The sequence below is a fragment of the Aegilops tauschii genome, chromosome 5 (genome assembly GCF_002575655.3).
Source record: "Aegilops tauschii subsp. strangulata cultivar AL8/78 chromosome 5, Aet v6.0, whole genome shotgun sequence".
NCBI lineage: Eukaryota > Viridiplantae > Streptophyta > Magnoliopsida > Poales > Poaceae > Aegilops > Aegilops tauschii.
The window spans coordinates 466,988,848-467,015,934 of record NC_053039.3 but is presented as its reverse complement, the minus strand read 5'-3'; the positions used below and the strand labels follow the sequence as shown (position 1 = coordinate 467,015,934).

The window sequence follows — 27,087 nt, the reverse complement described above, 5'->3', positions numbered from 1 at the left end:
GTTTAAAGTACATTTGAATTGAAAGTTTCTGCTGCGTTTCTGTATTCTTGGGGGCAGCTTGTAAGGTTCATTCAGTAGTGGAATAAAGATGTTTTGGCAGTTCAATTTAAACTTTAAAAACGTTTTATATTTAGAAACAGAGGTACTCCCTCTGATCCATATTACTTGTCACTCACTTAATATAACTTTTATATTAATTGAGTAGTACCAGTTCTGCGTTTCTGAACGCTATTTTACTTTTAAACGCTGAATTTGTCGCAGTTGCTGAACATGCAACGTGTTGTGACCTGTTTTGTTCATCGACAAGTTGGACGCAGTCCCGTTACAGCCGGCCTCATTTTGCCTTGCACGGCAAGAATTTCTTCCTCCTTTTTTCGCCTCACTTGAACGATGCAAATTGCTCACATTGCTGAAAATAAAATAATCATCCTGGCTTTCATACCAGCCAGTGTACTGCTAGAAAAACCGGCACAGAGAATATTACTGCAACAGAGAAAATGGCAAACGCAAGTTGAAGCAAAATAGAGAAATGTTTTTGGAATGATAGGTTTAGTTTCGGCAACATTTTCCATCCAAACATCATGGGTACTTGTAATGTGAGGGAGAGTTACAGGGAAGGGGCTCGGGTGCGGCACACAAGTCATCAAAAAACTGAAGCACTAACCTACGACGCTAGTGCTACTGGCAGCAAGATTAACGGCGGGTTTCTGGAACACCCGTATAACCCCCGACCCATCAGCACCATCGTTTCCAACCCTCCATGATCGATCCTTCTTCCTCTGGGGTTTCCGGTGGTGCTTGTGGGATGCTTCTTTCTTCTTCTTCTTTGTGGAACCCTTGGTCATTTGGCCATGCATGTCAAAAGATGCAAGGTCGTTTAGGGCATGACTGATGTTAGGTTCAGCTCGATTGATTTCCTCATCATCTTCATCAGAAGCATCGTCGTCTGATTGATCAGCTGCTGCAGTGCTTGAGCCTTCTATGTCACTGTTGTCCTCTCCATCAGTTTCATCATCTATCTCACCAGGAGGAAGCTCAAAGTGTGGAATCTTTCCATCAATGTAATCCTTAAGTATCTGCCGAGCAGCCCTGGTCTCATCAGGCAGCCCAGCATGGCTGACATGCCCCCGAGATGTGCAGTACGCCATCAACAACTCAGCGGCGGTTGGTGGTCGAGATGCTTCCTCATATGCCTTAGGCTTTGGTAGGGTGATCTTGTAAACCTGTTCCAGGATATTTCTCGGCACACGATTTGCTACCACTTGAATTGCTCCCCTGTGCTTTGTCATTCTATCAATTGGCAAGACACCACACGCCACCATCTCATGCCTCGAGCTTGAAAAGGAAGGGAAGACCAGACCAGGGCAATCGCAGAGCATGAGCTCCTCTGAGATTATCAGCGTCTGGAAATGCTTGGTCTTGCCAGGTGTAGATGTTACACCGGTCTTCTTCTCACCTACCAGAGCATTGATGGTTGAACTCTTCCCAACATTTGGATAACCAACAAATCCAACAACCACACGCTTGGGTCGCACCAAGGCAGATTCAGAACTAGATTCAGGTTTCTCTCCAACAGCGGATGTTCCCTTTTGGCTCACAATATACTCCGCTTCGCCCTGCAACCTCACCAGGAGTTCTTCCCGGCCATATATCTTTGTATCAAGATCTGTATCTGATTCTTCCATGGTTTGGCTGCTCAATTTTTTCCCTTCTAATACTGCAGTAGCAGCTTTAGCAGACCAGAATAAATAGAGAATATCATGTTGCTTAAAGTAGTCTGCCCATTTCCGCCTGCATTTTTTCCAAATTGAGAAAACGTCATGCATCACAGCAGACACCAAAGAAACTTGGAAATCAAATGCACCCCCAGAGAGCTACTAACCTGACACTCAGTGGTAAAAGATCGGCCTTGTTTACAAGAAGCAGTGTTCTCTTGTGCTCATCAATTTCCTGTGCATATTCCTTGATACGTAGGAAAAGATACATATCAGAAGACAGCAGAAAACTGCTAAAATCCACAATACAATAAAACAAACAGTTCTACTCCCTCCGTTCCTCAATGTAAGTCTTTGTAGAGATTTCAATGTGGACTACATACAGATGTATATAGACATACTTTAGAGTGTAGACTCACTCATTTTGCTCCGTATGTAGTCCGTAGTGGAATCTCTAGAAAGACTTATATTTAGGAACGGAGGGAGTATAATACAGGGGAAACTATTTCTTCTCTGTTGGCTCACACCTCACAGCTAGTCTCAAATACCACACCAACATTTCAAACACCTCACATATCAGAAGACAGTAAAGAATGAAGCACTGATTACGATGTGAATCCTAAAACTGCAGTTTTAAGTTTCAAGAGAACCAACATTTCAGGGAGAACTGGATTTTAATGCTTCGACAAGACCAGAGAACAAATAATGCAACAACTAGCAGTAGCAACAAGTTAAACTCATGGTGCTGGTCATCTAACATCAATGGGAATTTATTAATAATGTAACATAGATAACCATGTAAGTTAAACCTAATAGAAGTTTAAAAAAAATACTGAGTCTAAATTCTAAGTACCTCAAGATCAGGGCAACGGTAGAACAAGGGATTTCGAGAGTCGACGACCATAACGAGCTTCAAAAAAGAAGGAAACCAGTCAGTACTTTCACATAATTTCCTGGAACGTTAGCTCATTCTAGGGAAAGGAAGAAGGGCTGATCACAGTCACAAAGGCTCCAATACTACCGAGACAATAAGGTACAATAGTTCAACTTAATAACAGATAAGAACACATAATGTATGCATCACATCAATTCGAATGGGGATATATTAAAACTAGATACAAGGTTGCCAATGATGAGTAGGTGTGCACATGCACTCTTGCCCAGGAAAACGACAAGATGCTGAAAAAGATGGAACATTGTACTGGACCTACTGGTAATGTCCAACTGACTGAAAAGTGATATAAATGGCAAATGAATTCATAGTTAATGTTCATATAAACCTTAGTTGTACCATAGAGATATACTAACCAAATCGCTGCGTTCAAGTACTCTCCACAGTTGTCTCCAGATATCAAGATTCTTCTCAAAAGGCGTAAAGACAAGTTCTTCATTCTCTTGCAATCTGCAGAACACCTCTTTTATAATGGACTTGTATACAACAAACAACATACTAACAAACTTAAAATTCACTTAGATGGACTACATGCTCAGACGTTCAAAAGAGTACTCAGTAACATGTACATTGCTTCCACTCAAGCTAAAGAAACCAATTAAAAACTTGTCTCTGCTCATATATTGTTCGATTCAAATACTTAAACTAGTACTTGTAGCACTTTGCATCTTTTCAATGCCCAGAAAGAACGAACCAGCTTCCGAATTTATCACGAATATTCCAAACAAGTCCAAGTATGATTTTTAACAGAAGATTCAAAAAATACCCAAGTTTATGGTTGTAGTTGCAGAAAACCTGAGGGTTTATCGCTACAACACATGACATGGGTTTTACATTGACGCACCAACATAGTTTGAGAAACAAACAACACCCTAGCCAATTACTCCTGAAGTATTTTGTAGACAAGTAATGTTGTTCAAATTGTCAAAGTGCCAAGGTGGGGAGTTACTTAGGTCGGTTTACCGAAATGATATGAATACAAATCCGGAGATTTTCGACAACCAGGCCATAAACCTGATGTTTCATGAAATATACTCGATAAACATTACTCCAAGGAGGCCCAGTGTGCAAAGGAACAATGTATGTTTTGAACAACGGCACTGCTAGAAACAAAGCAGAGAAGTGCACCAACCTGGCGAGGTTCCTCCGCCACTCCAGGAAGGCCCGCTTCTCGTTGGTGTCGAGCTCCTCGGTCGTCATCTGGGCAGTCCACGGGGGCCTGAAAACATCCCGATTCCGTTCAACCATGCACGGCTCATCCTACTCCAGACTACCAAAGAAAAAAAAAGAAACGACGGTGCCGAGCGAGCACTCACCGGCGGGGCACCCTGAGGCTGTCGGCGTGCAGGGCCTCCTGCTCCTCCCGCAGAAGCCGCCTCTCCTCCTCCGTATCCCCCGTCCCATCCCTGAAACACAATTAACCGCAGCCCCGTCTCAGAGGCAATTCGTCGAACACCTGCGGGAGCCAAAACAGAACCGCCCGGAGGGGACGACGGGCGCTTACAGATCGATGAGGCCGGAGCCGAGCGCGGCGGTCAGGGCGGCGGCGCCCTCCGCGTCGTCGCCGTGGAGGAGTTCCTCCTCGGCGGCTCGCTGGAGGACGGCGTCGATGTCGCTGACCTCGATGACGGACTCGAGCGGCAGCGCCTGCTGCGCGCGGCGGGAGATGACGAGCTGCTGGCCCCTCGCCTTGGCGGCCAAGGCCTGCTTATTGCGCTGCCGGACAAGAGCGCGCCCCAGCCCCTCGCCGCGGTCTTTCTTCCCGCCGCCGCCGCCGCCGCCGCCTGCCATCTCTAGCAGGGAAGGTCACGAGAGAGAGGAAGGCAGAAGAGAAAGAGGGTACGTTGCTGTTGCGCTTCGGCGGCGCGAGGGGGTTGGAGTCGAGCCTGGCGTCCGAGCCCGTGAGCTTTGCAGGCCGTGCTGGAAAACGGCCCAGCTTCTTTTGCTTTTCTTCTGTTTGGAAACGGAAACGGCCCAACTCAAAACTTGGCCCGCTCCAATATTTTTAAACACGTATGCTAAAAAAACAATATTTTTTAACACTAATCTACTTCAATATAATGTCGAAATCACTAATTAGAGGGGTACCTCAGGAAAGCCAACCATCGAACGTGTCAGACTATGATTCAGTTGCCGTACTACTCCTCTTTGTTCTGTTTCATGTTTTTGGCGGTTTCGTTCTTGTGTCTGAGTCCGAAGAAGACGGTGGATGTTGATCCAGTACCCCTTGTAAAGATCACTCTCATCTTTTCTCGTGGTGACAAGTGGCGCATTGCATGTGCGATACTTGTCGAAACCTGAGAATTTTGTGCTTCTTTCATACACTCGTTGTTTCAAAACATTTTATCTCTTGAACCATGTGTCCGTAATCATGAACCGTTTTCAGGATTATGTTTCTCGCCTCGAGACTTTAAAACTAGAATTCATGTTAATAGGCTTGGACAAACTTTTTTTTCTAAAAGAAGGAAAAAAACCAAAAAATCGAAAACAAAAACGAAAAAAAATTGGAACTTCCAAAAAAAAATAAACCGAAAGCGCTTTTCACTTTTGGGGGAATTACAACCGTGTTTTTTCACTCTTGGGGAGAAGCACACATGCTTTTTTTATTTTTATTTTCAGGAAGCACAACTATGTTTCACACGGAATAACAGATCCGCCCTTCACTTTTCCGGAAGCATAATTGTGCTTCACCGTAAAACACAACTGTGCTTTTCACTTTCAGGGAAGCACAATTGTACTTCGCCGTGAAGTACACTATATTTTTTTCACATGATATGCTTCACATGCTTGACACGATGAAAACAAACAAGCAAATAAATTTAAAAGAAAACTAGGAAAAAACAACATGTGCAAAAAAGGTTCCCGCGGTGCGAACAACGCGCGACACATGGTGGCGGTTGGGCGTAGCACACGTCTACCCCTCGCGTGCCTACTGGGCGGCTCATCTAACCAGTACCCCCATTAGTCGCCAATAATGTGCACACTTTTTTTGAACTTGCAATGGGCTATTCACGGGAGCAAATAGTTAATGGGTTCCCCATGCATGGGTGCATTGTCATATTATACATCCCAGTACCGCCAGTGTCATGAACCAACTTGTGGTTGGATGGTTAGGAGGATAGTGGTATCCCTAGTCCATCAGGGTTCAAATCCTAGACTTACAATGGTGCTCCTGTTTTCCTGAATTTATTTATTTGTACAACCTTCATAGGGATGAGTGTATGTGCTTACGTCAAAGCACATTTGCTCCCTTGATGGATGTAACACCCCGGATGTAACTTGCCATATTTGTAACTCCGACTCTTGCCATTTTCGGCTATGTGTTATGATTTTCCCTCCGTGGTCGGGTTTTGTCTTTCGTTTTGCATTTTGTCATGTCATGCATTTTCATATCATGTCATCATATGCATTGCATTCGCATACATGTTCGTCTCATGCATCCGAGCATTTTCCCCGTTGTCCGTTTTCCAATCCGGCGCTCCTATCTCCTCCGGTGCACCCCTCTTGTTTTCTTTCGTGTGCGTGTGTCAAACTTTCTCGAAATGGACCGAGGCTTGTCAAGTGGTCTTAATATACCCACACGATCGTGTGGGCAAAAACCGCACCTCATTTGGAGCCTCCTAGCTCCCTCTACCTATAAATATGTGGGCATCCCGAAAAACGAAATCGCAGACGAAACCCTAGAAACTCCCTCCGCGCCGCGCCGGACGCGTCCGCTCCGGCCAGACGAAGCCGCCGCCGCCGCCCGGCCAACCAGGGCGCGCCACGTCGCCTCCTCCCTCTCCCCACGCCGCCGGCCCGCCGGGCCCAGGCGGGGCCCGCCCGGCCCGCCGCCGCCGCCGCCCGAGGCGCTCGCCCGCGCCAGTACCCGGTCGCCTCCTCCTCGTCGCGGCTCCCGCTGCCCGTCGCCGGTGCCCCGCCGCCGCGCTCGCGTCGCCGCACTCCGCCGCCCGCCGGCACGCCGCCCCTCCTCCTCCGGCGACCGCGCCCTCCTCCACTCCGGTAAGACTCCGGCCGCCCCGACCGCGACGACCCCCGGCCGGATCTGGATCGCCCGTGCCCGTACGCGTTGACTTTCCTCGACCTCTCTAGTTTCTCTAAGTCCTAAAATTCTACATCAAGTGCCTATGTTCGTGATGCCGTAACTCCGCGCATGTAGCTCCGATTCGTGCGTGTAATATGTCAAATTGTTCGCCTCGTGATGCTCTTCATTTTGTTCAATTGCACCATGTTCATTAGAGGTCATCTTGATGCCCAAATCTCTGTTGGAAGAGGGCTAGTTGCCGTTATTCTCTGGTTCTTATCAGAACTTGGAGATTTGTCATTTTTGTATTATTTAATCTGTGCATCTTTTGGGCATGAGCTCTACATGTGTTTTATTATATGCCATGCCATCTTTTCAGTGGTGTAGTCCATGTATTTTTGTGATCTCTATGGTGACTAGCACAAGCATGCAAAGTAGGCCCCGTAATATCTCTGATTTCAAGGACTTAGTGATTTCTCTAAGTCCTTGTCTGCTGTAATTTTGTTGCCATGTAAACTTGATGCTACAGAGAGATCCATGCATATTTTGGAGATGTTCAGTAAGGATGTTTTGTAGATATTGTTGTAATTGATCCATTCCTGCAATTGTTTGCAATTATGGAGTGCCATAGCATGACTCAATCTTGCTCTACTTTTGCTATAAATATTTCTGGCAGATTCTTAACGTGATATGCAATTTTGCCAAGCTTATTATAGTTGATCCATACATGTTATGCTTTTGTTCTTGCCATGGATAGATTCATAAACATGCCATCTTGCTGTAGGTGTGCTTGGTTTGTCATGCATTGCTCTGTAGTGAGTGCATCAAGCTCACAAAGAGGCCTACATATTATTATTTCTGCCATGCTCTGTTTTCTGCTAAGTCTGAAACCTGATAACGAAACTTGCTATGTTTACATGCTTGCCATCATATCCTATGGTCCTTTTTGGCTTATGGTCAGTAAGAGACTTTTGTCATATGCTTTTAGTAGAACACTGCCATACCTTGTTTTGCTATGTTAAGTTCCTGTAGCATGTTGATTTTGTGCTCTGAACATTGCTACCTGATGCTGTTTTCTGCCATGTCCAGTTTTTCACTAAGTCTGTGAACCTGTAATCTTTTGCACTTTTGCCATGCTTGTTTGAGCTTGTTATGTTGTGAACTAGCCGTAGCTCAGTGTTCATCTTTTGTCAAGCATCTCCTGTAGATTACTGCCATGTGCTTTGTTGCTATGTTGGAGTGCTGTAGCATTGTTGTTTGTAGCTTTTAAGAGCTATCTTGTTGTTAATCGCAGATTCGTGTCATTCTTGTTTTGCTTGCCATTTGCAAACCGTGCATCCGATTCCGGTGATCTTTATATCGATTTAGACCGAAATCATCTCATCTTTCCAGTGGCATGCTTGGTTTGCCAAGTTACTGCCATGTTCATCATTTCCCCTCCGGAGCACGCATACGCATCGCATATCATATCTTGCATTTCATACATGTTTTGCATCATGTTGCTTGTGCATTTCTCGTGATTGATTGTGGTTCCGTTTGTTTGTGTTCTTGTCTTGGGTAGAGCCGGGAGACGAGTTCGTGAACGAGGAACCTGTCGAGTACTCTTACGAGGATCAAGCTTTTGACAACTCTGAGAACCTTGCAGGCAAGATGACCACCCCTCGAAATCACTTCTATCTTTGCTTTGCTAGTTGCTCGCTCTATTGACATGCTCCGCTACCTATCACTTGCTTTATCATGTCTCCCATTTTAGCCATGTCAGCCCCTAACCATCCTTTCCTAGCAAACCATTGATTGGCTAAGTTACCGCTTTTGCTCAGCCCCTCTTATAGCGTTGCTAGTTGCAGGTGAAGTTGAAGTTTGTTCCATGTCGGAACATGGATATGTTGGGATATCACAATATCTCTTATTTAATTAATGCATCTAAATATTTGGTAAAGGGTGGAAGGCTCGGCCTTATGCCTGGTGTTTTGTTCCACTCTTGCCGCCCTAGTTACTGATATACCGGGATTATGTTCCTTGATTTTGCGTTCCTTACACGGTCGGCTGATTTATGGGACCCCTTGACAGTTCGCCTTGAATAAAACTCCTCCTGCAAGGCCCAACCTTGGTTTTACCATTTGCAACCTATGCCTTTTTTCCCCGGGTTTTCTAGAGTCCGAGGGTCATCTTATTTTAACCCCCCCCGGGCCAGTGCTCCTTCGAGTGTTGGTCCGAACTGAGCAGACTGCGGGGCCCCCTTCTGGAAACTCGAGGTCTGGTTTTACTCGTAGGATGTCTCATCCGGTGTGCCCTGAGAACGAGATATGTGCAGCTCCTATCGGGATTTGTCGGCACATTCGGGTGGCTTTGCTGGTCTTGTTTTACCATTGTCGAAATGTCTTGTAAACCGGGATTCCGAGACTGATCGGGTTTTTCCGGGAGAAGGTTTATCCTTCGTTGACCGTGAGAGCTTATGATGGGCTAAGTTGGGACACCCCTGCAGGGTAATATCTTTCGGAAGTCGTGCCCGCGGTTATGAGGCAGATGGGAATTTGTTAATGTCCGGTTGTAGATAACTTGTCACTTGACCCAATTAAAATACATCAACTGCGTGTGTAGCCGTGATGGTCTCTTCTCGGCGGAGTCCAGGAAGTGAACACGGTCTGTGTTATGTATGACGTAAGTAGGTGTTCAGGATCACTTCTTGGTCATTGCTAGATGACGTCCGTTCCGTTGCTTCTCTTCTCGCTCTCATTTGCGTAAGTTAGCCACCATATATGCTTTCGCCGCTGCAGCTCCACCTTATTACACCTCCCTTTCCTATAAGCTTAAATAGTCTTGATCTCGCGGGTGTGAGATTGCTGAGACCCCGTGACTCACAGATTCTACCAAAACAGATGCAGGTGCCGACGATGCCAGTGCAGATGATGGCGTCGATCTCAAGTGGGAGTTCGATGAGGAACGCCGTCGTTACTATGTGTCTTTTCCTGATGATCAGTAGTGGAGCCCAGTTGGGACGATCGGGGATCTAGCATTTGGGGTTGTCTTATTTTCATCTGGATTTTGACCGTAGTCGGTCTATATGATTGTATTTTGGATGATGTATGATATTTATTTATGTATTGTGTGAAGTGGCGATTGTAAGCCAACTCTTTATCCCATTCTTGTTCATTACATGGGATTGTGTGAAGATGACCCTTCTTGCGACAAAACCACTATGCGGTTATGCCTCTAAGTCGTGCCTCGACACGTGGGAGATATAGCCGCATCGTGGGCGTTACAATGGATTTTGGTAATTCATGCCAACATACATATTGTTGGAGTAATGTTTGTTGGAAATATGCCCTAGAGGCAATAATAAAATGGTTATTATTATATTTCCTTGTTCATGATAATTGTCTATTGTTCATGCTATAATTGTGTTATCCAGAAATCGTAATACATGTGTGAATACATAGACCACAACATGTCCCTAGTGAGCCTCTAGTTGACTAGCTCGTTGATCAACAGATAGTCATGGTTTCCTGACTATGGACGTTGGATGTCATTGATAACGGGATCACATCATTAGGAGAATGTTGTGATGGACAAGACCCAATACTAAGCATAGCACAAAGATCGTGTAGTTCGTTTGCTAGAGCTTTTCCAATGTCAAGTATCATTTCCTTAGACCATGAGGTCGTGTAACTCCCGGATGCCGTAGGAGTGCTTTGGGTGTACCAAACGTCACAACATAACTGGGTGACTATAAAGGTACACTACAGGTATCTCTGAAAGTGTCTGTTGGGTTGACACGGATCGAGACTGGGATTTGTCACTCCGTATGACGGAGAGGTATCTCTGGGCCCACTCGGTAATGCATCATCATAATGAGCTCAAAGCGACCAAGTGGTTGGTCACGGGATCATGCATTACGGTACGAGTAAAGTGACTTGCCGGTAACGAGATTGAACGAGGTATTGGGATACCGACGATCGAATCTCGGGCAAGTAACGTACCGATTGACAAAGGGAATTGTATACGGGATTGATTGAATCCTCGACATCGTGGTTCATCCGATGAGATCATCGTGGAACATGTGGGAGCCAACATGGGTATCCAGATCCCGCTGTTGGTTATTGACCGGAGAGTCCTCTCGGTCATGTCTGCATGTCTCCCGAACCCGTAGGGTCTACACACTTAAGGTTGGGTGACGCTAGGGTTGTAGAGATATTAGTATGCGGTAACCCGAAAGTTGTTCGGAGTCCCGGATGAGATCCCGGACGTCACGAGGAGTTCCGGAATGGTCCAGAGGTGAAGAATTATATATAGGAACTCCAGTTTCGGCCACCGGGAAAGTTTCGGGGGTCACCGGTATTGTACCGGGACCACCGGAAGGGTCCCGGGGGTCCACCCGGTGGGGCCACCTATCCCGGAGGGCCCCATGGACTGAAGTAGGAGGGGAACCAGCCCCTGGTGGGCTGGTGCCCCCCCTTGGGCCTCCCCGGCGCCTAGGGTTGGAAACCCTAGGGGTGGGGGCGCCCCACAATTGGCTTGGGGGGGAAGCCACCCCTTGGCCGCCGCCCCCCTTGGAGATTGCATCTCCCAGGGCCGGCGCCCCCCTAGGGTCCCTATATATAGTGGGGGGAGGGAGGGCAGTCGCACCACAGCCCCTGGCGCCTCCCTCTCCCTCCCGTGACACCTCTCCCTCCCGCTTGCGCTTGGCGAAGCCCTGCCGGGATCCCGCTACTTCCACCACCACGCCGTCGTGCTGCTGGATCTCCATCAACCTCTCCTTCCCCCTTGCTGGATCAAGAAGGAGGAGACGTCGCTGCTCCGTACGTGTGTTGAACGCGGAGGTGCCGTCCGTTCGGCGCTCGGTCATCGGTGATTTGGATCACGACGAGTACGACTCCATCAACCCCGTTCACTTGAGCGCTTCCGCTCGCGATCTACAAGGGTATGTAGATGCACTCCTCTCTCTCGTTGCTAGATAACTCCATAGATTGATCTTGGTGAAGCGTAGAAAATTTTAAAATTCTACTACAATCCCCAACAGTGGCATCATGAGCTAGGTCTATGCGTAGTTACTATGCACGAGTAGAACACAAGATTGTTGTGGGCGTAGATCATGTCAATTTACTTGCTGCTACTAGTCTTATCTTGATTCGGCGGCATCGTGGGATGAAGCGGCCCGGACCGACCTTACACGTACGCTTACGTGAGACTGGTTCCACCGACTGACATGCACTAGTTGCATAAGGTGGCTGGCGGGTGTCTGTCTCTCCCACTTTAGTCGGATCGGATTCGATGAAAAGGGTCCTTATGAAGGGTAAATAGTAATTGGCATATCACGTTGTGGTTTTACGTAGGTAAGAAACGTTCTTGCTAGAAACCTATAGAAGCCACCTAAAAACATGCAACAACAATTAGAGGACGTCTAACTTGTTTTTGCAGCAAGTGTCTTGTGATGTGATATGGCCAGAAGATGTGATGAATGATATATGTGATGTATGAGATTGATCATGTTCTTGTAATAGGAATCACGACTTGCATGTCGATGAGTATGACAACCGGCAGGAGCCATAGGAGTTGTATTTATTTTTTGTATGACCTGCGTGCCATTGAATAACGCCATGTAAATTACTTTACTTTATTGCTAAACACGTTAGCCGTAGAAGTAGAAGTAATCGTTGGCGTGACAACTTCATGAAGACACGATGGTGGAGATCATGATGATGGAGATTATGGTGTCATGCCGGTGACGAAGATGATCATGGCGCCCCGAAGATGGAGATCAAAGGAGCAATATGATATTGGCCATATCATGTCACTATTTGATTGCATGTGATGTTTATCATGTTTTACTTCTTATTTGCTTAGTACGACGGTAGTAAGTAAGATGATCCCTTATAATAATTTCAAGAAAGTGTTCCCCCTAACTGTGCACCGTTGCGAAGGTTCGTTGTTTCGAAGCACCACGTGATGATCGGGTGTGATAGATTCTAACGTTCGAATACAACGGGTGTAAGCCAGATTTACACACGCAATACACTTAGGTTAACTTGACGAGCCTAGCATGTACAGACATGGCCTCGGAACACGGAAGACCGAAAGGTCGAGCATGAGTCGTATAGAAGATACGATCAACATGAAGATGTTCACCGATGTTGACTAGTCCGTCTCACGTGATGATCGGACACGGCCTAGTTGACTCGGATCATGTTTCACTTAGATGACTAGAGGGATGTCTATCTGAGTGGGAGTTCATTGAATAATTTGATTAGATGAACTTAATTATCATGAACTTAGTCTAAAATCTTTACAATATGTCTTGTAGATCAAATGGCCCACGTTGCCCTCAACTTCAACGCGTTCCTAGAGAAAACTAAGCTGAAAGATGATGGCAGCAACTATACGGACTGGGTCCGGAACCTGAGGATCATCCTCATAGCTGCCAAGAAAGATTATGTCCTAGAAGCACTGCTAGGTGACGCACCCATCCCAGAGAACCAAGACGTTATGAACGCTTGGCAGCAGCGTGCAGATGATTACTCCCTCGTTCAGTGCGGCATGCTTTACAGCTTAGAACCGGGGCTCCAAAAGCGTTTTGAGCAACACGGAGCATATGAGATGTTCGAAGAGCTGAAAATGGTTTTCCAAGCTCATGCCCGGGTCGAGAGATATGAAGTCTCCGACAAGTTCTTTAGTTGTAAGATGGAGGAAAATAGTTCTGTCAGTGAGCACATACTCAAAATGTCTGGGTTACACAACCGCTTGACTCAGCTGGGAGTCAATCTCCCGGATGACGCGGTCATTGACAGAATCCTTCAGTCGCTTCCACCGAGCTACAAGAGCTTTGTGATGAACTTCAATATGCAGGGGATGGAAAAGACCATTCCTGAGGTATATTCAATGCTGAAATCAGCGGAGGTGGAGATCAGAAAGGAACATCAAGTGTTGATGGTGAATAAAACCACTAAGTTCAAGAAAGGCAAGGGTAAGAAGAACTTCAAGAAGGACGGCAAGGGAGTTGCCGCGCCCGGTAAGCCAGTTGCCGGGAAGAAGCCAAAGAATGGACCCAAGCCTGAGACTGAGTGCTTTTATTGCAAGGGAAGTGGTCACTGGAAGCGGAACTGCCCCAAATACTTTGCGGACAAGAAGGCCGGCAACACCAAAGGTATATGTGATATACATGTAATTGATGTGTACCTTACCAGTACTCGTAGTAGCTCCTGGGTATTTGATACCGGTGCGGTTGCTCATATTTGTAACTCAAAGCAGGAGCTGCGGAATAAGCGGAGACTGGCGAAGGACGAGGTGACGATGCGCGTCGGGAATGGTTCCAAGGTCGATGTGATCGCCGTCGGCACGCTACCTCTACATTTACCTACGGGATTAGTTTTAAACCTCAATAATTGTTATTTAGTGCCAGCTTTGAGCATGAACATTGTATCTGGATCTCGTTTAATGCGAGATGGCTACTCATTTAAATCCGAGAATAATGGTTGTTCTATTTATATGAGAGATATGTTTTATGGTCATGCCCCGTTGGTTAATGGTTTATTCTTAATGAATCTCGAGCGCGATGTTACACATATTCATAGTGTGAATACCAAAAGATGTAAAGTTGATAACGATAGTCCCACATACTTGTGGCACTGCCGCCTTGGTCACATTGGTGTCAAGCGCATGAAGAAGCTCCATGCTGATGGACTTTTAGAGTCTCTCGATTATGAATCATTTGACACATGCGAACCATGCCTCATGGGCAAAATGACCAAGACTCCGTTCTCCGGAACAATGGAGCGAGCAACCAACTTATTGGAAATCATACATACTGATGTGTGCGGTCCAATGAGTGTTGAGGCTCGCGGTGGCTATCGTTATGTTCTCACTCTCACTGATGACTTGAGTAGATATGGGTATGTCTACTTGATGAAACATAAGTCTGAGACCTTTGAAAAGTTCAAGGAATTTCAGAATGAAGTGGAGAATCAACGTGACCGAAAGATAAAGTTCTTACGATAAGATCATGGGGGAGAATATTTAAGTCACGAATTTGGTACGCACTTAAGGAAATGTGGAATTGTTTCACAACTCACGCCGCCTGGAACACCTCAGCGTAACGGTGTGTCCGAACGTCGTAATCGCACTCTATTGGATATGGTGCGATCTATGATGTCTCTTACCGATCTACCGCTCTCATTTTGGGGCTATGCTTTAGAGACTGCCGCATTCACTTTAAATAGGGCACCGTCTAAATCCGTTGAGACGACACCGTATGAATTATGGTTTGGGAAGAAACCTAAGTTGTCGTTTCTAAAAGTTTGGGGATGTGATGCTTATGTCAAGAAACTTCAACCTGAAAAGCTCGAACCCAAGTCGGAGAAATGCGTCTTCATAGGATACCCTAAGGAAACAATTGGGTATACCTTCTACCTCAGATCCGGAGGCAAGATCTTTGTTGCCAAGAACGGGTCCTTCCTGGAGAAAGAGTTTCTCTCGAAAGAAATAAGTGGGAGGAAAGTGGAACTTGATGAAGTACTACCTCTTGAAGCGGAAAGTAGCGCAGCTCAGGAAAATGTTCCTGTGGTGCATGCACCGACTAGAGAGGAAGTTAATGATGATGATGATCAAGGTACTTCAGATCAAGCTCCTACTGAACTTCGTAGGTCCACAAGGACACGTTCCGCGCCAGAGTGGTACGGCAACCCTGTCCTGGAAATCATGTTGTTAGACAACGGTGAACCTTCTAACTATGAAGAAGCAATGGCGGGCCCAGATTCTGACAAATGGCTAGAAGCCATGAAATCCGAGATAGGATCCATGTATGAAAACGAAGTATGGACTTTGACTGACTTGCCCGATGATCGGCGAGCCATAGAAAATAAATGGATCTTTAAGAAGAAGACAGACGCGGATGGTAATGTGACCATCTATAAGGCTCGACTTGTCGCTAAGGGTTATCGAAAAGTTCAAGGGGTTGACTACGATGAGACTTTCTCACCCGTAGCGAAGCTGAAGTCCGTCCGAATCATGTTAGCAATTGCCGCATTCTATGATTATGAGATATGGCAAATGGACGTCAAAACGGCATTCCTTAACGGCTTTCTTAAGGAAGAATTGTATATGATGCAGCCGGAAGGTTTTGTCGATCCTAAGAATGCTAACAAAGTATGCAAGCTCCAACGCTCAATCTATGGGCTGGTGCAAGCATCTCGGAGTTGGGACATTCGATTTGATGAGATGATCAAAGCGTTTGGGTTTACACAGACTTATGGAGAAGCCTGTGTTTACAAGAAAGTGAGTGGGAGCTCTGTAGCATTTCTCATATTATATGTGGATGACATACTGTTGATGGGAAATGATATAGAATTCTTGGAAAGTATAAAGGCCTACTTGAATAAATGTTTTTCAATGAAGGACCTTGGAGAAGCTGCTTACATATTAGGCATCAAGATCTATAGAGATAGATCGAGACGCCTCATAGGTCTTTCAAAAAGCACATACCTTGACAAGATATTGAAGAAGTTCAATATGGATCAGTCCAAGAAGGGGTTCTTGCCTGTATTGCAAGGTGTGAGATTGAGCACGGCTCAATGCCCGACCACGGCAGAAGATCGAGAAAAGATGAGTGCCGTCCCCTATGCCTCGGCCATAGGGTCTATTATGTATGCCATGCTGTGTACCAGACCTGATGTAAACCTTGCCGTAAGTTTGGTAGGAAGGTACCAAAGTAATCCCGGCATGGAACACTGGACAGCGGTCAAGAATATCCTGAAGTACCTAAAAAGGACTAAGGATATGTTTCTCGTTTATGGAGGTGACGAAGAGCTCGTCGTAAAGGGTTACGTTGACGCTAGCTTCGACACAGATCTGGATGACACTAAGTCACAAACCGGATACGTGTATATTTTGAATGGTGGGGCAGTAAGCAGATGCAACTGCAAGCAAAGCGTCGTGGCGGGATCTACATGTGAAGCGGAGTACATGGCGGCCTCAGAGGCAGCACAAGAAGCAATCTGGATAAAGGAGTTCATTACCGACCTAGGGGTGATTCCCAATGCGTCGGGCCCGATGACTCTCTTCTATGACAACACTGGAGCTATTGCCCTTGCCAAGGAGCCCAGGTTTCACAGGAAGACCAGGCATATCAAGCGTCGCTTCAACTCCAATCGTGAAAATGTTCAAAATGGAGACATAGATATTTGTAAAGTACATACGGACCTGAATGTAGCAGATCCGTTGACTAAACCTCTCCCTAGAGCAAAACATGATCAACACCAGAACTCTATGGGTGTTCGATTCATCACAATGTAACTAGATTATTGACTCTAGTGCAAGTGGGAGACTGTTGGAAATATGCCCTAGAGGCAATAATAAAATGGTTATTATTATATTTCCTTGTTCATGATAATTGTCTATTGTTCATGCTATAATTGTGTTATCCGGAAATCGTAATACATGTGTGAATACATAGACCACAACATGTCCCTAGTGAGCCTCTAGTTGACTAGCTCGTTGATCAACAGATAGTCATGGTTTCCTGACTATGGACGTTGGATGTCATTGATAACGGGGTCACATCATTAGGAGAATGATGTGATGGACAAGACCCAATCCTAAGCATAGCACAAAGATCGTGTAGTTCGTTTGCTAGAGCTTTTCCAATGTCAAGTATCATTTCCTTAGACCATGAGGTCGTGTAACTCCCGGATGCCGTAGGAGTGCTTTGGTGTACCAAACGTCACAACATAACTGGGTGACTATAAAGGTACACTACAGGTATATCTGAAAGTGTCTGTTGGGTTGACACGGATCGAGACTGGGATTTGTCACTCCGTATGACGGAGAGGTATCTCTGGGCCCACTCGGTAATGCATCATCATAATGAGCTCAAAGTGACCAAGTGGTTGGTCACGGGATCATGCATTACGGTACGAGTAAAGTGACTTGCTGGTAACGAGATTGAACGAGGTATTGGGATACCGACGATCGAATCTTGGGCAAGTAACGTACCGATTGACAAAGGCAATTTTATACGGGATTGATTGAATACTCGACATCGTGGTTCATCCGATGAGATCATCGTGGAACATGTGGGACCCAACATGGGTATCCAGATCCCGCTGTTGGTTATTGACCGGAGAGTCGTCTCGGTCATGTCTGCATGTCTCCCGAACCCGTAGGGTCTACACACTTAAGGTTGGGTGACGCTAGGGTTGTAGAGATATTAGTATGCGGTAACCTGAAAGTTGTTCGGAGTCCCGGATGAGATCCCGGACGTCACGAGGAGTTCCGGAATGGTCCCGAGGTGAAGAATTATATATAGGAACTCCAGTTTCGGCCACCGGGAAAGTTTCGGGGGTCACCGGTATTGTACCGGGACCACCGGAAGGGTCCCGGGGGTCCATCGGGTGGGGCCACCTATCCCGGAGGGCCCCATGGGCTGAAGTAGGAGGGGAACCAGCCCCTGGTGGGCTGGTGCGCCCCCCCTTGGGCCTCCCCTACGCCTAGGGTTGGAAACCCTAGGGGTGGGGGCGCCCCCCACTTGGCTTGGGGGGGAAGCCACCCCTTGGCCGCCGCCCCCCTTGGAGATTGCATCTCCCAGGGCCGCCGCCCCCCCTAGGGTCCCTATATATAGTGGGGGGAGGGAGGGCAGCCGCACCACAGCCCCTGGCGCCTCCCTCTCCCTCCCGTGACACCTCTCCCTCCCGCTTGCGCTTGGGGAAGCCCTGCCGGGATCCCGCTACTTCCACCACCACGCCGTCGTGCTGCTGGATCTCCATCAACCTCTCCTTCCCCCTTGCTGGATCAAGAAGGAGGAGACGTCGCTGCTCCGTACGTGTGTTGAACGCGGAGGTGCCGTCCGTTCGGCGCTCGGTCATCGGTGATTTGGATCACGACGAGTACGACTCCATCAACCCCGTTCACTTGAACGCTTCCGCTCGTGATCTACAAGGGTATGTAGATGCACTCCTCTCTCTCTTTGCTAGATAACTCCATAGATTGATCTTGGTGAAGCGTAGAAAATTTTAAAATTCTGCTACGATCCCCAACAATGTTTTCCTCAAGTATATTCCAAGAAAATTTCAACTTTGGCAAGTAAGTGGATGGGGATGTGGACCCCTAAATATACTAAGGACATATGTTGGCAAAACTCCAGGACTCTATATTTTTGGTTAAGTGATCCAAGATCACATTGAGTCTATAGGAAAGTCAAAACTATTAACAGGGGATGAGGTTTTGATCATGGACTATCTTGCTCAAAGTGCTTAGAGATATTACTCCAAAAGCCTCAGCCACACCCTCACATTCTTAGAGAGTAGGTGGGGGTGGAAGGGTATCTATAGCCTTCACCCAAAATCCGACCGTTACACACTTTTGACTCAATTAGGTGACACTGAAGCAAAGACTCGATGACACCGACCTGTGTAAAAGATATGAACGTTGGGCTTTTCGGTGGGACCGAAGTGGAAATCTCGGATAGACCGAAATGCGATGACCTAGGCAAGACTTCGTTTCGGTAGTTCCGATTAGTTCAACTCGGTGATTCCAAAGTGAACGAATTGGCTTACAGAAACTTGGTCACTTCAACTCGGTGAGACCGACCGCAATCTTGGTGAGACCGAAATTCTAGGGTTTGGCTGTGGCAGTGTATAGGATCAACTCGGTGGGTTCGCAGTGAATGCTTTTGATGGGACCGAGGTGAATATTTAGGGTTTGGACATATATGACTTGTAGAAATTGGTTGCGGGTTTGAAGCAATATCACCAAGCACTTGAGCAATTGAGTCATGATCAAAACCTCACCCCCTTTTAATAATATTGGCTTTCCTATGGACTCAATGTGATCTTGGACCACTTAACCAAAAATGTAGAATCTTGAACTTTGCCAATCCATGTCCTTATCATTTTGAAGGGGTCCACATCCTCATGTCCTTGCCATGCCAATGCTGAACTTTTCTGAAGTATACTAGATAAAAGCATTAGTCCAACAACATGTATGTTGACATGAATTACCAAAACCACCAAGGGAGCAAGTGTGCTTTCAGAGCCGATCACACTGAAGGAAATATGCCCTAGAGGAAATAATAAAGTTGTTATTTTATATTTCCTTATTCATGATAAAGGTTTATTATTCATGCTAGAATTGTATTGATCGGAAACCTAAATACATGTGTGAATATATAAACATACACCGTGTCCCTAGTGAGCCTCTACTTGACTAGCTCGTTGATCAAAGATGGTTAAGGTTTCCTAACCATGGACATGAGTTGTCATTTGATAACGGGATGACATCATTAAGAGAATGATGTGATGGACAAGACCCATCCGTTAGCTTAGCATTACGATCGTTAAGTTTTATTGCTATTGCTTTCTTCATGTCAAATACATATTCCTTCAACTATGAGATTATGCAACTCCCGGATACCGGAGGAATGCCTTGTGTGCTATCAAACATCACAACATAACTGGGTGATTATAAGATGCTCTACAGGTATCTCTGAAGGTGTTTGTTGAGTTGGCATAAATCAAGATTAGGATTTGTCACTCCGAGTATCGGAGAGGTATCTCTGGGCCCTCTCGGTAATACACATCATAAGCTTGCAAGCAAATGACTAAGGAGTTAGTCATGAGGTGATGTATTACGGAACGAGTAAAGAGACTTGCCGGTAACGAGATTGAACTAGGTATGAAGATACCGACGATCAAATCTCGGGCAAGTAACATACCGATAGACAAAGGGGATAACGTATGTTGTCATAACGGTTCGACCGATAAAGATCTTTGTAGAATATGTAGGAGCCAATATTGGCATCCGGGTTTCGCTATTGGTTATTGATCGGAGAGGTGTCTCGATCATATCTATATAGTCTTCAGTTGAAGACATTCATTTTTAGGGGTCGACTTTCTTTGTAAATATCAAACTCCTCATAGACTTATAGACCTGTGTACACTCACAAACGCATTAGTCCCTTAACCTATAAGTCTTCAATGCACCAAAATCACTAAGGGGCACTAGATGCACTTACAATCTCCCCCTTTTTGGTGATTGATGACAATATAGGTTAAGTTTTCAACGGGGATAAACATATGAAGTGTAAATACTGATATTGAGGAATTTGATTGCAAGATATAGAAGAACTCCCCCTGAAGATGTGCACAAGTGAGGATTTTGCTTTTGAGTAGCAATGCACATTGTAGAGTAGAATCATGGAGATCTCCCCCTATATCTTGTAATTCATACACACATTTAACGTATGATATGAAGAATTTGAAATGCATGATGAAATATGGTGACTGATGTAATTCAGCATGCGTGCATTAACATATATGAGGAAATATCATGCCAAAAAACAGAGCAAAAGTATCAGACCACCATCGGACTTAAGTTTACAACTCGATCCATCAAATCTTCAGAAGAACGAGAGTTGTAACTTAGCAAAAAAACACCCATATATAGATACCCGCGTGAAGACTAACTCAAATTTCTCCCCCTTTGTCATCGAATGACCAAAAGGGACGAAACATGAGGACTAACGCCCCTGAAGAATATCATCATGAGGTTGATGGAGGAGCGCCAACGTTGTTGGGGTCGTTCGTTGGAGTAGGGCCTGCCGCAGTGTCATCCAAGTCTTCATGTTCATCAGTCTCGCGCGATGAAGACTATGAGCTGGCCACCAAGTGAGGAACTTTGACCTTCTTGAATTTCTTCGAAGGTGGCTGAGACCAGTCAAAGTCCTGCTTGAAGCCCATCTGCTTGAGATCTTCTTCACCATAGAGATGAGACAGAACAACCCAGGTGCGATCAAATACTTCATGCAGATAGTAATGGTTCTTCTTCACACTATTTTGCGTGATCGTCATGTTATGAAGAATTGAACCAAACTGACGCATGACCCATTTGTGGTTGCGATCGACCTTCTGATGAAGACTGAGAAGCTCACGATCAGTCATCACCCTTGGAGCAGTGCCTTCAGGATTTGGCTTTGAAGCATTTGCGGCAGTGTCATGAGTGGCAGAGTCATCATTGGTGGAGTAGGATGCTGCTTTGCGAAATTGTCCATCCAATGGACGAGTGCCTTCATCAATAATAGCGGCCTTGCCCTTCTCATCAGCTGAGGAAATAGTCCGTTTGAGGACTTCAATTGGGGGCAAAATAGCTGCCATGATTGAGACTGTCAGCCTTGTAGTTGATTGAAGACATTGATCTGATGAATCTCATGATCCAGGGAGCATAAGGCTTCAATTCAAACGGTGAAAGAGCGACATTGGCCAAAGTCCTCATAAAGAAATCATGGTAGTTGATAGGCACACCATGTATGATGTTGAAAAGCAGATTCTTCATGATGCCAACAACCTCTTCTTCATTAGAGTCGTGGCCTTTGATTGGACTGAGGGTCTTGGTCAATATCCTGTAAACTATCCTTGGCACACAGAGCAATTCCTTGACGAGGAATTTGGTCCTAGGAGCTTGGCCAGGCTTCAAAGGCTTCATCAACACTTGCATGAAATGATCAAATAATTCAATGTCATGGTAGATGAGCCTTGCACCTTCAAGGGGAGGACTGACTGGGAGGGCATGAAGTAATTCAGAGGCCGGAGCTTTGTAGTGAGTGTTTTCAGTCATCCAGTCCAACACCCATGAGTTCACATCTTTAGTGTTGCCTGTGATGTGCAACGTAGCATAGAAATGAAGAATGAGTTCTTCATTCCAGTCGCAGATGTCGGTGCAGAAGTTGAGCAGCCCAGCATCATGAAGAACACTGAGGACTGGGGTGAAGCAGGGCAGCGACTCCATATCCACATGAGGAATGTGCTCATGGTCAAAGATCTTGTCCTTATCAAATAGCAGTGAAGAATAGAAGTTCATCTGACTCGCTGTCCAAAAGCGCTTGCGTCGAAGACGAGCAGAGTCATAGGGATTGAAGTCAGTGAAGAAAATGTGCTCATTGAAGAAATCTTCAGCTTTGAACTTTTGTTTCTTAGAGAAGGGATTCTTTGGCTTGGGCTGAGGAGTGTCAGTCAGAGTCTTCACAGCCGCTTGAATCACAGTCTTAGGAGCCACGGGCTGAGGAATTTCAGTTGCAATGTCATCAGTAGCAGCCTGGGTCTCCATTTCTTCAGCAGTATTTACATCAGCACTAGTGGCTGCAACTTCTTTAGGGATGGTAAGAAGAGAAGCTTGAGGTTCTTTAGAGCCCGTCTGAATTTCTTCAGTTTGGACAGGGGACTAAGGAATCTGCTGCAGAGGGGTGAACATTGGTGAATTGGGGTGATGACTTTCCCAGTAGTCATCATTCAGAATTGGAGTGGTGCACCCAATGTCCACGTCTTCATCTTCTTCATCAATTTCCTCAATACCTGCCTCTTCAGCAGTGAACTGAGGCATGGGCGAGGATACCAGAGGGGTTGAAGGGAAGTTATCCACTTCAATTTCTTCATCCAACTGCTCTGTTGAAGTAGCGGAAGGATCTTCTTCATCAGATTCATTGGGAATCTCATATTCTTCACCAAAAGGTACAATCTCCTTTGATGGCATGCTTGAAACAGGAATAGCATCGATAGGATTTTCATACGAGCTTGTCAAAGTCTTCGCCTTCTTGGGAGCTGAGGACTCTGAGGAAGCAGATGCTTTCCTTTTCTTCACAGCTGCTCGCTCTGCAGCCTTGGTTTTCTTCGCTTCTGATGCAGAAGGAAGGTTGATGCTTGTTGTTGGTGCAGGAGGAGCAGAGGAAATTGGTTCAGTTTCTTCAGGCGCAACTGATGCAGTTGCCCTGGCATTTTTAGTGTCTTCAGGCGCAACAATAGATGCTTCAGCTGGCCTAAATTGATCCTCAGGTGCAACACTAGTGGTTGCCCTGGCAGTTTCTTCAGCGGCTGGAATATCTGCATCAGCCCTGGTGCTCTCATTTTCTTCAGCAGCCTGATTTTCATCAGCAGTGCTGGCATGTTCTTCAGTTTGCCAAGCAGAAGCCTCAGCCTGAGGAGATTCATGTTGTGTTGGGGCAGCAATTCAACCATCTTGACGAATCTGACCTTGGCTCCCAGCCAATCTACTCGGTAGGCGTCAAATTCATCACTAAGGGTTTTGATCTCAGCTTGTATGGTCACAAGTTCATCAGTTGTCATTTTGACAATGTTCTTCTTTAGGAAACGCTCTTTCTTGTACTGAGATTTCTTCAGTTGCCTGGCCTTTTGAAACTTCTATTTTTCCTCGCCTATGAAGGCTGTCAACATGTGACTTTGGCCAGGTGTGAGATTGAAGTCAGGCGTAGGAGTGTTGGGGTCCTTGTGCCAGAGATCAATGAAATCGAGGATCAACTTGGGATCCAACAGAAGAGGCACATCTGTGCCTTTGGCTCTAGCGGCCCTTTGCTGTCTGTCTCTGATGATTTCAGCGAGTTCTTCATCATCAGCTTCGTCTTCACTAGATGGCACATGAAAGGCAACCTGCTTCTTGTGAGGACTTGGTCTAGTGCCTCGTCCAGCAGTGGCCTTGGTCTTCAGCAGAGTTGGGCCTATTGAGGACTGCAGAGGAGCAGAAGAACTTGCAGATGCTCCTGAAGCAATTGAGATGCCTGTGGTTCTTTCGCAAGAGGCGAGATGCACACATGCCGAGGATTTTGTAGGAGCAGCTGAAGATTTTGCAATAGGAGGAGCTGGAGCTGCTTGAGGAATATGCTTGGAGGGCATTGAAGAGGTTGGTCGTGAGGGCATTTCTGAGGAATTTGGCTTGCGAGCTGGCCTCTTTGGCATAGCCTTCTTGGGCTTGCTAGCAGAGGCCTCAGCAGCGGCAGCAGCAGAATCTTCGTTGAATTTCTTCACTGCTTCTTTAGCCACTTTGGCCAACTTAGCTTGTCGCTTGGCCCATTCACCAGGATAGTCCTCACCACGCTTGAGGCTAGTGGGATCAGCTTTTTGGCCAGGTGCCAATGGAGGTCTTGGGTAAGGAGGGTGTACTGCGAATTTCTTCATGTACTTAGGAGTGACATATCCGTACTCCCTCCATTCCCGTGCCCATCTTCTCTCGATCCTCTGTATGCGCACCTTGCGCTCATTCTTTGTCTCCTTGCCATGAATTGCCTCATTAGGTGTGCAGTATCCTGCATAGATATCCTCAGGGATCTTGAAAGCAGTATTCACTTCCAGTTTCTTGCCTCCCTTCTGAGATTTTTTGCCGTCAGCCATTGTCTTCAGCTGAGGAATTTGAACAACAGAATTCTCTAAAGAGGTATGTAACTTGTCTTCGAGGAACGCTGCAAATGAGTTAAGTTGATGATAATCTAGCGATTCAGCAGCGCACATGAGTACCTGTGAACAGAGTATAGATGCGAAGAATTTGGAGAGGTCATATGCGTTCTCAGAAGTTTTTGCAAAATGAACAAGTTTGAGGAATTTGACCAGAGGTGTCTTGAGGAATTTCACTAAGCGTTCTTTGACTTAGGTTCCAGAGTTGTATAGATTGAAAAATCCACACAATTGAGGAATCTTGAAGAAAAAGTTGCTTAGAGAAACAGATCAAGAACAGATGCTTGTGAGGTGTTTACATCTGTGGAAGTTGAAGAATAAACACCTTTTGAAGATTTCGTGGAAATCATCAGAATCAACAAGGGCAGTAAAAATCAATTTTATTTACCCTTGACGAAGAACACGACGAACTGGTAGTTGTAGATTGGAAGTTCGTCCGTTCAGATCTTCCGCGCCCTAACTTGGCGGAGGAATACAGCTACGGCGATGGCGGAGTGAGGATTTCCGCAGCCGACGCGAGTACGACGGCGACGAGGTCGAGGCAGTGAAGATCTTCCTCACCGGCGACGATGGAAGTAGCGGTGATACCTCTCCAACGTATCTATAATTTTTTATTGTTCCATGCTATATTATATTCTGTTTTGGATGTTTATTGGGCTTTATTATACACTTTTATATTAATTTTGGGACTAACCTATTAACCGGAGGCCCAGCCCAAATTGCTGTTTTTTTGCCTATTTCAGTGTTTCGAAGGAAAAGAATACCAAACGGAGTCCAAACGGAATGAAACCTTCGGGAACGTGATTTTCGGAACAAACGTGATCCAGAGAACTTGGAGTCTACGTAAAGAAATCAACGAGGAAGGCACGAGGCAGGGGGGCGCGCCTACCCCCTGGGCACGCCCTCCACCCTCGTGGGCCCCTCGTTGCTCCACCGACATACTTCTTCCTCCTATATATACCTACGTACTCCCAAACGATCAGAGACGGAGCCAAAACCCTATTTCCACCACCGCAATCTTCTCTACCCGTGAGATCCCATCTTGGGGCCTTTTCCGGCGCTCCGCCGGAGGGGGCATCGATCACGGAGGGCTTCTACATCAACACCATAGCCTCTCCGATGATGTGTGAGTAGTTTACCTCAGACCTTCGGGTCCATAGTTATTAGCTAGATGGCTTCTTCTCTCTCTTTGGATCTCAATACAAAGTTCTCCTCGATTCTCTTGGAGATCTATTCGGTGTAATCTTCTTTTGCGGTGTGTTTGTTGAGATCCGATGAATTGTGGGTTTATGGTCAAGTTTATCTATGAACAATATTTGAATCTCCTCTAAATTCTTTTATGTATGATTCAATATCTTTGCAAGTCTCTTCGAATTATCAGTTTGGTTTGGCCTACTAGATTGATCTTTCTTGCAATGGGAGAAGTGCTTAGCTTTGGGTTCAATCTTGCGGTGTCCTTTCCCAGTGACAGCAGGGGCAGCAAGGCACGTATTGTATTGTTAACATCGAGGATAAAAAGATGGGGTTTATATCATATTGCATGAGTTTATCCCTCTACATCATGTCATCTTACTTAAAGCATTACTCTGTTCTTATGAACTTAATACTCTAGATGCATGCTGGATAGCGGTCGATGTGTGGAGTAATAGTAGTAGATGCAGAATCATTTCTGTCTACTTGTCGCGGACGTGATGCCTATATACATGATCATACCTAGATATTCTCATAACTATGCTCAATTCTATCAATTGCTCGACAGTAATTCGTTTACCCACCGTAATACTTATGCTCTTGAGAGAAGCCACTAGTGAAACCTATGGCCCCCGGGTCTATTTTCCATCATATTAATTTCCCAACAACTAGCTATTTCTGGCACCGTTTATTTTGCTTTCTTTTACTTTTTGTTCTTTATCATAAAAATACCAAAAATATTATCTTATCATATCTATCAGATCTTACTCTCGTAAGTGACCGTGAAGAGATTGACAACCCCTTTATCGCGTTGGTTGCGAGGTTCTTATTTGTTTGTGTAGGTGCGTGGGACTCGCGCGTGGTCTCCTACTGGATTGATACCTTGGTTCTCAAAAACTGAGGGAAATACTTACACTACTTTACTGCATCACCCTTTCCTCTTCAAGGGAAAACCAATGCAGTGCTCAAGAGGTAGCAAGCGGCGGC

At 45.9% G+C, this 27,087-nt stretch overlaps 1 protein-coding gene across 1 annotated transcript; it reads right to left on the bottom strand.

Moving 5' to 3' along the window:
- Nucleotides 1-511: 511 nt before the first annotated feature.
- On the bottom strand, nt 512-4,538 carry LOC109768183 (GTPase LSG1-2). Its single transcript, XM_020326920.4, has 7 exons — nt 4,172-4,538; nt 3,984-4,073; nt 3,800-3,886; nt 3,024-3,117; nt 2,569-2,625; nt 1,883-1,962; nt 512-1,791 (listed from the first exon to the last, which is right to left on the bottom strand). Exons 1-7 carry the CDS (start codon nt 4,456-4,458, stop codon nt 660-662), a joined length of 1,827 nt encoding a protein of 608 aa, XP_020182509.1. The 5' UTR covers nt 4,459-4,538; the 3' UTR covers nt 512-659.
- Between the last annotated feature and the right edge of the window lie 22,549 nt (nt 4,539-27,087).

Bases quoted from the DNA above. Each gene is read 5' to 3' on its own strand.
- LOC109768183 (XM_020326920.4), bottom strand. From the start codon at position 4,458: ATGGCAGGCGGCGGCGGCGGCGGCGGCGGGAAGAAAGACCGCGGCGAG. The intron at 4,074-4,171 runs GTAAGCGCCCGT...ATTGTGTTTCAG, and splicing joins GGCTCCGGCCTCATCGATCT to GGATGGGACGGGGGATACGG. The intron at 3,118-3,799 runs GTTGGTGCACTT...GGTGTTCTGCAG, and splicing joins TGGCGGAGGAACCTCGCCAG to ATTGCAAGAGAATGAAGAAC.